We start from the raw sequence: 12065 nt of genomic DNA, 5'->3' as shown, positions 1-12065 counted from the left end.
GGACGGAATCTCGGGAGGTATAAAAAACCCCAGACTAGCAGCTTTATAACTTTGCAAATACTTACCCTAACAACTTGAAATAAACGTCATTGTTCTTATAAACTTCTGTTGTATTTATTTTTGGGAAAATATATATATTTTTTTTTTAATTTTCCAAGCCCATTGCGCAAAAAAGTTTCATTCGAATCCTTTGGGAGTTTTGGAAGTTACAGCTTTTAAATTTTTTTTTATACATCTAAAAATTCAATAATTTTTTACCAAAAAACTTTCGTTTGTAGAGGTTTGCAACCATCTAAAATCAATTTAGATATTTATTATCTTTTATAGAAAAAAGTTTTATTCAAATCCTTTGGGAATTTTGGGAGTTAGAGCCTTTTTAATTTTTTTAACATTTGATTTTTTAATTAATTTTCACAACAAAACCTTAGTTTGTAGAGGCTTGAGACCATCGTCAGTCGATTTAGGTATTCATTGTTAATATCTGGACAAAAAATTATTAAAATCCCTTGGGAATTTCAGGAGATACGGGCATTATATTGATTAAATAACAGGGAGCACGGACTATAAATTGGTCGCTGGCAACCGGCATATGCTGCGTTCTCGATATTGGTTGCTGGATATCGATCGGACGCTAGCTTCACACACATTTCATTATGTATTTACAATATGTGTGTAGTTCGGTTGGTAGTGACCAAATGGAGAACGCAGCACATCGATGCTCTCAGATCAATTCCATGTAAGTCCAAAATGACGCGTATTGGGCAAAAAACTATTTTTTTGTTTTGTTTAAAGTATATAATTGTTCAGTTTACAAGAGAAGCGAAACATGGCGGCCATGAGCGTGTTTGCAGACGCTCACATAAAATTTAAGTTGTATAATGTTATAAATAGAAATTACTGCTAGTGCTACTGATTAGTACCTCCGAGATAATAGTTTTGAAAGTGTAGTGTTATTATTTCGTACCCCAAAAGTGTCCTTTTATTTGGATTTCCAAGGAAAGTAGGCTTGCCGTTACTGGGTTTGTCATCTGCTGACATAAGGGAAATTATAAAATCAACAATTATATCGACATTTAATGACAAATTCCTACAGGACATTGTGGATAGGGTGACCGGCTTGGTGGAAAGGAAGTTTAGTGACAAGATAGAGGCCCAGGAAAAGACCATCAACTCTTTAGAAGCCAAACTTTCGCAAGTTTATTCCGAAACCCAAGATTTACAGGCTAAAATCGACAATCACGAACAAAGTTCGCACAATCTCAATCTGCGCATATTTAATATGCCAGTAATAAATGGCGAAGATTTGCATTAATTTTATTTAATAAATCGCAACTCGTGTTTTAAAAAAATTAATTTATTAAACACAAGAATACAATTTATGTTACAATGTTGCAAAGCTTACTTATGACTGCGCTAAGATGACTAACTACTCCTCTTTCACATCCTCTTTATATATACTTCTAAATGCTGAATAAGCTGTGACAATTATTATCTTAAACTAAACTTATATTAAGCATAAGTGGGCATATAATTCCTCCCTTCCTTAAGTCTGAAAAAATTGGGGATTTTCGAGGGGTTTCAATTCTATGTCCACTTTTACATTTTCTGTTTTATATTTTTTATAGAAATACATACTTAGGACCAATACAAGGATAATAATAATAATAAACAGAGCAATCGATAATACGGAATTTATACTATCGAAGTGCGGTAAGGGGTGAACCACCAATTTTTGAGTGTTGTCCAAATCTTCTTTAATGTTTTCAAGATTTATTTCTTTTAAGTCTAGGGGTTCGATATTTTGAACTAATCGCTCATCTATATTAATCGAAGGAAGTTTTAATCTTAGATTGATTGTCTCTGGTCTCTGTGGGTCAAAAATTTTATCATCTATTTCTACTTTACAATCTGAGGGTATAAGTAGGGTTGGTTTACTTATAGTTTCGATACTGTATTGACTGGGACATTCAAAATAGATATTTTTCTCAGAAATCGGGATTACTATGATTGAATTATCATTTAACTGTGTAGCAGACGTCTCTTTTTATTTTATAGGTATCATAGGGCAATGATTGGTTAGGTTAATAGTTTGAACAATGCAAGGTTCATTTTGATTAAGCAAATTATTAGGACATAAAAACATGCCTTCTATTTTAAAACAGGTTTTTCTTAAATTATAGAAATTATTATTGGATTTTAACAACTTGTTATTAATGGTGAATAATTGATTATTTACAGGAATTGGGTATATATGATAGAGCATGTGAGGTTTTTCCGATATTAGTGGAATGGCTACTTAGAATATAATTAAATTGTCTTTAATTGTTACGTCTGCATGTGCAATTTCATAGTATTTGATTATATTGTCAAAAGGTATCCGATTGTTAGGGTAAATGTTCAAGATAATCGTTTTAAGCTCTTGATATTTAAAAATGCTGTAATGCATTATATTTATCTCAGCGAAATTAATTGCGGTTTGCACGTTCGTATAGATTTCATGTAGCACACGAAGGTTATTTTCTAAATTGTCAAATAGCAAAATAAAATAAGAAGTTATGGTTATAGACAGACTGGGTCATTTGTTTCAAGTCAGTGACCTGGGTCAATAATACTTCCTGGTTATTTTTAATATTGCTTAGTTGGGTGTCTATGTCTCTCGTCAAGTTTTTAACGATTGTCTGGGTTAGGGAAAGGTCATGATGCAAGGTATTTTGGTTATCTTGCAATGTCTTTATATACGTATCATAACGTTCTTGATCGCTATCGTCTATAGTGCCAAGTTTTTTGAGTTTTACCTATGAAATGAAATAATCCTCTTTTGACTCTTTTTTGAGGGGTAGAATAATGTTGAATAAAAGATTCTATTGATTTTACTTGTTCAAATAGATTATGAATTCGTGTTATCAATAGCTTATATAAGGGAAAGTAAGGGGTAACATTAGTTTTTCCGAGGGTGATATTGGTTTGTAAAAGGGTTGTTTTTGTAATGTTTAGACAGTCTTTTATGTTGGTTAAATTAACATGATAATATACAAGATGGTAATTTGTTACGATATAACTAATTCCTTGGTATACTGAAAGCAAAGGATTCGTTAATTCTTCAATCTTATACTGGGCATTGACTATTAGCGGAAGTAGAAGAATGATTAGCTTCATGGTTTTTGTTCCTGAAAATTATGATCGTCTTTTAATATTCTTGGGATGTCGCTGATTTCTAAACTTAGTTTTCTTATATTTAGGTTCTAGTTTTGAGGCTAGTTTTCGCGGTGTACTTATAAGTTGTGTAAAGTCTGCCCAACCAATCTGTAGCTAAGCGGTGTCGGTGCGGGGAACGTCCTTGTAGACTAGACCCGCCTCATTTCATTCATGAAATGGCCAGTGACGTACGAAATTTTATAAACAGATTTGAATGTATTAAATATTAAAAAATATGGTTTGGTTTTAATTTTAAAATAGGCATTTGTAGGTAAGATATTAATTTGGAAATTAAGGTCTTCTAATATATTTTATTTGTAAATATGTAATAAAAAAATGCTTTAGATATGATATATGTACATATGGTTTGTATATTCTCGTAACCCAACTCGATTACGCCTGACAGACAAGATTAGGGAAGTTTGAGATAAAAGAAAAGTAAAGAAAATACAAAATTTGTAATACACCTACTTAGTCTATTCACTTAAATTAAGAGTGCCGTACTAGATGCCTTGATATCGCTAGGGAAAGAGCACGGCAGATAATCCGAATTATGCTGTTTAAACATTGAATTTACTACATAATATATATAATTTAAATTATTATTTAAATAAGTATAATCAATTTGTACCTGTTCAGTCTCACTACTTTCACTTACTCCAGTAACAGTCTCACTCTGCCAGCATTTTTTAAACGTTAGGTCATTGTCTATCCAAGTTTCATCTAAATAGACAATATTGCGACCTTCATCTCGGAGTTTTTTTATTTCTCTTAGGTATTTATACCTTAAAGATGTTATTGGTAAAACCTTAAAGTATCTAAGAAATCATGTTACCTTAAAGATAAAATATTGGGTCGCTCCATTAAAATTTTTCTTTTATTCTGACACTTTCGCCAATAAAAGCCATTTTCCTTTAATAAGTTGCTAAGAGTTTCTCGGCCATAAGGAAAATTTTCTTCTTCTCGCAATTTTTACAACAGCTTTCTGGTAGTGGGCACAACTTTAAACTCCATATAAAATCGAATTTATTAGGTGTCTAACTATTTGAAAATGAAAGTTGTTGTCTTGTTCCACCTTCGTCATTCGCGGTTTTTTTTGCCGGGACTAGAAAGCTTTTTGTTGGGGTCCGTCCGCATTCTTTCTTCATCTTCTTTGTGAATTTTTTTCACCATTAAAATGCTTACGCCAGTATATTGAGATACTCTTTCAAGTTTGCGCTTTACTGGTAGATTAACGAAGTTATTAGTAGCTTCTTCATCGCAAACCCTAAAAATTTGTACAAGAAGTATATAATCCTGATATTTGATTTGTTTTTTGTTTAGTCGTCGTTCCGATTCATATTACTTATATTTATAGACATTTTATATTCAAAATAACCAACATTAACTTTAAATCTTTTTTGTTTGTAAAGCAATCGAGCTTGATTTTATTTCATTGAGTATGATTTTTATTTATTACAAGATTAGGTACATAATTTTTGTACCTAATCTTGTTTAGTGTTGCATAAATTATGATTTTATTTTAATGTTTTTTTTCATAACTGTGCTTAGGCTTTATAATTCTCTTATTATCATTTTACTTACCTATAAACATTCGCAATCACTTCCCTTGCCTCGCTATGAATTGTCTTTCTATGAATAAAGTTATTCATTTTAACGTAAATAACACAAAGACTGTTGAAAATTATGAACTTTAGCAACAAAGAAACAAATAACACAAAACAACAACAAAACAGCAACAACAATAATAGCAAATAAACTAAACTATGTTACACTACTCAAAAGTCATAGGTCGTAAATTAAGTAGGTACCTAAAAATACAACAATAAAAGCACAGTTTAATACCTCAAAAGTATTAACATACGCCGCCGCCACTGAATCCGCAAGAAATCGATATTATTCCGAAAATTACACAAAACCTGATACGATGCGATTCAATAAGATAGAGAAAGACAAAGAACTGCATAAAAATAATAAATTAATGGCCGCGATGTCATCAACCAATCACCTGTCCCCAAACAGCGAGATGCTTCCGCGAAAGCACGACGTTGCCGGCTTTGTAAGTTTTATTAGGAATTTCGGATAAATGTTAGTCAATATTGGATTTTATAATATGCAAAACATTAGTTTTAAATAGCAAATAGAACTAACAAATATGGTTAAAGCTGCATTACATTATTTATTATCTTTTTTATGATTAAATAGCTTAATTTTACCATTATATTTACTTTTTATTCAATACTATTTCATTTTTGCAGTAAGACGTGACAACGCTTCAAAATTTCGCCCGCATTTTTTTCGTAGACAGATCCGACGGTCAAACTATACCTTCTAGCGCTTGGACTCGTACGCATTGCATAGAATTCTATCTAATCTACGCGTCTGATTTTGTATATTCGTGGGAAGGATTTAACCAAACAACAAATTTCCAATCAAACATTTTTTATTATTTCAATAAGCGTTAAATTAGTAAAATTATTACAATAAAGCAAATTCTATCGATATATTTTGAATAAATTATATTTATACATATAATTATTATAATTTTCATACTACTAAAAGCACATGACCTACCAAAAAATAAAATATTTGTACCACAAACCCTCCGAAATAAGTTTTGCTTTATAAAACCTGCTAAAAATAATAATAATAATAATACGTGTTAATCAAATCATTTAATTATAGATAGACATATTTACAATACTATATAATATAATATGTAAATATAAATGTGCGTTCTTGAAGGCATTTAATGTATTGCTTATTGTGATGAAAGGTATCAATTTGCAGTGTTTCTATTGTGCTAATATTGATTTGATTAGACCATCTTCTTCTGTTATAGGTATACCTACATACCATTAACACATACAGCAAAACCTATTTCTTCCATAATAAAGTGCGTATCTTACACTACAATATATTGATATACTAAATATTATCAACAGCGCAAATGCTATAATAAATTAAGCTCTAAATAATCGAATATTTGTATTACATATTAAAAAAATAAAATAAAAAGTTCAGCTTAGTTGTTTTCTGACATTACATTGATAAGATTTTCGATGGCGAGTATTTCTCGCAAGTAGTGGCAATCCCTGAGCAGTTCTGCGCATTGTTTTAAGGTTGTTAGCAGTTTCCCTTCGGGCATGCGCAGTTGTTCGTTAGCAATGTTTAGTTTCTTTAAGATGCATTCATTTATCTGGAAAAACATTAAATATAATTATTATTGGAACCTAAGGCACCTAATTTTCTGAAGGAAAAAATTGATTTCGAAACAGAAAATATCGATCTGAAAGATCAGAGCATAAGATATTAGAATGCTTATTCTCAAAAATCACTTTATTAAATATTAGTTTCTTGTTTTCTGGTAATTTTGCATTATGTTTGACTTACTTCTGGTTGTAATAGTGCTGAAAAGTTCATCTTAACCCTTTGTTTGCCCATATCGTCGTAGAACACCGTAAACTCATCGATTTTTGGTTTAACTTTAAAGTAAATACCCGCTAGAAGGTGACCCTTTTGATCTCTTGATAACAAACTCCTGGAAATTTGAAAATAAAACCGATAAAAATTCCCCGGAATAAAGAGTATTGCAGTCTTACCTGAAAGGATAAATCAGATTCCTTCGCTCAGTAACATCCACTGCAGTTAGATAAGGCCTTTCAACATAAATCAGGCCATTGAAAATTTCCTGTGTGTCATTTTTAGTTGTTTTCTCATCCCATTGCACGAAAGTGTTTTTAGCAGTGCAAAATTCATAGTTATACTCCTTTTTAATATTGGCTTCTTCCGATTGTATGAACCATCCTGAAAGTAGGCAAAATAGATTTAGAATTGCAAAATACAACTACCACTAATATTTTACCTGTATGGGGATAAGCTTTATCAGTCATTACCGTAACAACCCTGGCAACATGATATCCTGGATCACATAACAAAACTCCACTTCTTCCATTGATTTCAAATTTCATGCACATCAAGCAATGCTCCTTTTCTAAGGTCGAAGGCATAGTATCAAAAGTATCCCTCAAAGCAGTATATCCATCAACAGAATCAATATTTTCCTCACAAGACACGATATACAGTTGATTTTTTAAGTTTGGGTATGTCAATTCCAGTTTTTTTACTCTACTACGCAATTCTAAAGCCAAACCTACACAGGTATGATGTTCGGGTGTAATTGTTGGAGCATACCTGAAATTTAAGATATATTTTGCAAATAACATTTTTCGATTTATTTTTTTAAGTAAAGTAATTGTTTACAAGAAAAATGTATCTTTACCCTAATTTTAAAAAGACAGATACATTTGTATGGCTACTTACTCGTGAAAGAACTCAATGGCACTTCTCATTTTACTAGTCTTGAAATGCTTATACAAATCCAAAAAATTGCCTACAGTGTCATAATTATGCTCTTCCAATAGTTTTTGAAGTTCTAACTCGATTTTGCTAGCCAACAGTTCGTATTCTCGGATGTTTTTAAACCTGAATAATTGAGGTTATTAAACTAAAGCATGAAATCATAAGTAGATTCGATAGACTTACTTGTAAGGTTTTAAAGGATCCACAGCCCATTTGGGTAAGGGTAACGGGTGAGCAGGCGGCCAATAACCGAGTGTTTGATCGTATTCGATGAGTTTTTGTTGGTGTTCGAAGTCGGCGCCAGCGTTGTGAAAAACCGAATCAACTCCTTCATCAGAAGGAAGATCGGTAAACCCTAGGAGGGTTCGATGATCGGGACCACCACAGCTTTCGGCTGTTGCGAGTCAACTTGGCCATTCACATCCCCAACGACCAACTGTAGGGGAGGCCGAAGTGGTCTCGATGACTCCCTGTTCGACCAGGGGTCCGTCCAGGGTCCGTTTTTTGAGTCCTCCATTAATGATAATGGTAGGTCCCAGAGGCCCAGAAGAGGCGCACGAATAGTCATGTTGCTCAGTAGATGATGTCGATCCGACGCTGCTGCAAGGTGATGCTGCGAGCAGTAGTGGATTTAATAACGGTTTTTCACGCTCTGGGAAGAGTAAAAGAAATTTGTGAAATATTTTTATTTCAGTTGCAGTGAAATATATGTATGTAAAAAAATATTATTTATTTAGAAAACAGTTCAATAGTAAACGATTATTAGGAGTGGTACAACATTACATGAATCAATAAAGAATAATAATTCTATTTAAGTACTGTGACGGTATAATTATATGTAAGTTACATAACCAAACTATATATAGAAGAGGGAAGTGGATGGCGTGGCTCGAAGGACAATACAAATTAATCAAACCAGATGTATTTAGAGCAATTTTATTTTAAAAGCTTAGCAAAGCGCTTTCGGCATATGAGCCATCATTAGTGCTAATTGTCAGTTAAGCCCAGAAGTTTACCATAGTGGGAACACATTTGATATTATTAAAATTATACATAACATTTAGACACACTTAAGACTATGCAGAACACTAAACAGGGCGAACAGTATTTAAAAAGGGGAGAACGTTGGTCTCGTTTGTGTTTTGTTTACATTTTAATGTGGTTTTTTCTAAGAAACCATAATGCGTATTCTGTATAGTCTTAAGTGTGTCTAAATATTATGTATAATGTTAATAATATCAAATGTGTTCACAATTAGCACTGATGATGGCTCATACGCCGAAAGCGTCTGCTAAGCTTTGAAAATAAAATTTCTCAGAATACATCTGGTTTGATTAATTTGCAAACTATATATAGCACATAATGTCAAAAAAACAGTATAAAAATTCATAACGAATCTTTAATTGTTCGAATGAATCTCGTGTAAGGCCAACTCAGATCAATTTGGTTTGCAATCTTATTGAATACTGATCAGACTTCATACCCTGGTGACAGTTAAATCAATTTGGTACAAGTTTGTGGTAGATAGAAAAAATTGCTCTAGCAGAAATTGTTCAGACATTAAAATGAATTCTGCTCCATCAACTTATACAAGAACTAGATTGAGTGTAAGTGAAAGTGAAATCTTTGTAGTAGTTCTTCACTGTCTGACCCTTTTGGGGCATAAACTAGGTTCTCTTTAAATGTCAAGCAATCCTCGTAAGTCTCCACGGTCAAGTACAATTTTCGTATGCAAAGAATTGAAAATGGAAAACTATAACATCGGCATGGTTAATTTATAAATGCCAAGAATAGCAGGAAGCCAAGATTCTTGCCCTGTCGCACGCCCTATGTTGTTACAAATTGTACGCACTTGTACGACATGACAGATCCATTGTACGAAACAGACTGTTCACGACGAAGCAAATAAAATCTTTAAAAAAATGGGAAGATTGATTGATATGCCAGAAGCTCTATTTTTGTAGTGCCCGCTGTTTTTCAAGTAGTATAACATAGGCAATCTTATCGAACGCCTTAAAAACACCTAACTCCTTATATTCAAAACGTCAGCAAGAAATTACCCTAAACAAACCAGATGAGATAGGCGTTGACCTGTCCATTCCCTTGGACAAAACTGTCAACCAGAAGTTTTACTTAAAAGTTTTAAAAAGATATTTTGCGGGATAGTATCCGGAAGAAAAGGTAAAGACCTTTTCCTTTCTTGGCGCTCAGGAGAAGGTAAAACAAAAAGGCTTAAAGAACATATTAAAGTGAAGTTGAAGAATGGAAGAATCGTTTGGAGAATAGCGTTGTTGTTAATGAAGAATATTTTGAAAGCGATCAAAATTTGGTGTAAAAATATTAAGAAATTAAGAAGTTATGTCTAAATTCCTGTTTCTTTTGGGTCTCCTTCTCCTAATTGTAACAAACTGTAATTTTATTTAAACCCGTCAGCTTATCCCATATATACAAATTTTAATTACTTTATTCATTAAATATATTCTTTTATACTTTGTATTACTCGATAGAAATAAATAAAGATGAAACCAGATCAGATCACGAAATTGTAACGTGACCCAGAAATTCCATATAATAATTAAGTTTCTCTTAAGTGGGTTGTTACATAAAGATTGCGTCACAATCGAGCAAATTGAATTGAAATGGATATTTAATAACTAAGTAACATTGAAATCTGTGTCGGTTTCTCATTAAAAAAAGTGTATTTCCTGCGGTTTTCACAGCTGAAAAGGCGTTGATTCATGAAAATACGTAGTTGGAAAATCCCATCTAGAGAATTATAAATTTAGCTTTACTAATTGTCATGAGCCAATATCCAAAAATAACTGTACTTATTTGTTTATTCGCCAAAAATATGCTGAATTGCGGTGTTGGCAGTGAGTGGCATCATATTAAATATAAAAGAATATTCTAAAAATAATATATCCCTACACTTTTAAAAGTCTTTTAAGGTTTAACTAAAGTTATTTTGAACATTATTTTCAAAGTGCTTGACTTCAAAGGCAATTTTCTCGTAAATAACGTTCTATATAAACAAATCAGTAAATAAGTTTTTTTACAAAGAAATCCTTGAAATTATATAATTTTTAATTAAAAAAAAAAGAAAGAAATGGTACTTTATATATTCTAAATTGTATTTCATTTTATGGTAGGTTTTTACAGGGTATAAACGGGTATACGGCGGTGGTTTTCGCTTAACTTGTATTATTTTATTTAGATAAAAATAGTAATATGCAGCAGGGTCAGAAAAGGCTAAAATAAAATGAAACTTTTTAAAAAACAGGCAATTTTTATTTTTGTTATTTTTATCAGGATTGTGACTTCTAGGAGTAAGACTAGTCTAGTCTCTCTTACTAAGTAGTGTGAAAAGTATGTTTCAAGAAATTTTCCAAAGAAAAAATGCTTTTTTTTTTTTAATTTTAATTCTTAATCAAAATTTTATTTTTAAAAAAAAGTATGACAGAATGGGCAGAATAGGCTAATGTTTTCATATTTTTATCTTATTTTTTTAAAGCAAATTTTATAACCAAGGATTCTTGGTTACATCTATGTTTAACAGTAATTAATTAATTGATCATTAGCTTGATGATGCCAGCAAAGTTAAAACTATTTTTTTTTTAAACAGTTTCCATAAATTACCATCTCGGGAGAAATCTATATGGTAAAACGATTAAAAAAATAAAATAATATTAAATAAATTGTACATATAAAGTTTATAAATATAATGCCATACATCGATAGGGTGTTAATAAGTTAATCTATATAGGATTAGACATTAGAGTATGTAATTCTAAGTGGTGCCTGTAAAAATGAATATAGAAACATAGTACATAATTGGAAAGGTAAAAAATATGCAATTTATTGATATAAAAATTCATCATGGCACCTATCTATAAGTATACTATCATACTACAAAAAACAAAATGACCAACTAAATGGCAATTGCCTGCCAATATAATTGCTTAAAACTTTCCTATTTAACAGTTGTTTTCTATTTAGCAGATAACGGTTTTTCATTGCCAATCTTTTGTGATGCCTCCCCTCCATTTACAAATATTTTTGAATTATATTAAAGGTAAAAACTTAACATTGGGTTACAAAGAAATGAAAATGTTAAACATTGCACCACTTTTTGTTAAATATGAATAAAATAAAACCTTTGTATTAAAGTGAAAACTTGAGAAAGTTTATTATAAAAGATAAGTACACCAAGGTGAAGTACAATACCTTATTTGCACAATATAGGTATATCGTTTGTATTTGTCAATTAGTGACCTTGATAAATAAATAGATTAGTATAAATCTGTAAATAATGGAAAAAGCAATAAGTGTTTTCGATATTTAATCACATGAATTTGCTTGATTGCATAAATAAAATGATAAATAAATATATACAAGAAGAAAAAAAACATAATATAAACAAGACTTACCCATACAACGAGGATCCAACTAAACAAAGAAAAAATTACAAGTCGCTTTTTTCGCAAACTGTTTCTTGAACAATGAATTCG

At 31.4% G+C, this 12065-nt stretch overlaps 1 protein-coding gene and 1 long non-coding RNA gene across 2 annotated transcripts; both read right to left on the bottom strand.

Annotated features, from left to right (window-relative positions):
- Window positions 1–1336: 1336 nt before the first annotated feature.
- On the bottom strand, window positions 1337–4669 carry LOC126745007 (uncharacterized). Its single transcript, XR_007663408.1, has 2 exons — window positions 4031–4669; window positions 1337–3980 (listed from the first exon to the last, which is right to left on the bottom strand). It is a non-coding gene; the product is annotated as an uncharacterized LOC126745007 (long non-coding RNA).
- Window positions 4670–5697: 1028 nt separating this feature from the next.
- Window positions 5698–7961, bottom strand: LOC126745310 (uncharacterized; the record flags this gene model as incomplete). The annotated part of the gene is made up of 6 exons (XM_050453081.1): window positions 5698–6394; window positions 6589–6736; window positions 6798–7002; window positions 7061–7389; window positions 7519–7680; window positions 7741–7961. Coding segments are annotated over 6 exons (1239 nt in total), but the record flags the coding sequence as incomplete, so codon positions are not given.
- Window positions 7962–12065: the final 4104 nt, after the last annotated feature.

Source organism: Anthonomus grandis, chromosome 15 (genome assembly GCF_022605725.1).
Source record: "Anthonomus grandis grandis chromosome 15, icAntGran1.3, whole genome shotgun sequence".
NCBI classification, from domain to species: Eukaryota; Metazoa; Arthropoda; class Insecta; order Coleoptera; family Curculionidae; genus Anthonomus; species Anthonomus grandis.
Note: the sequence above shows the minus strand (reverse complement) of the source record. Positions and strands in the feature narration are given on the sequence as shown.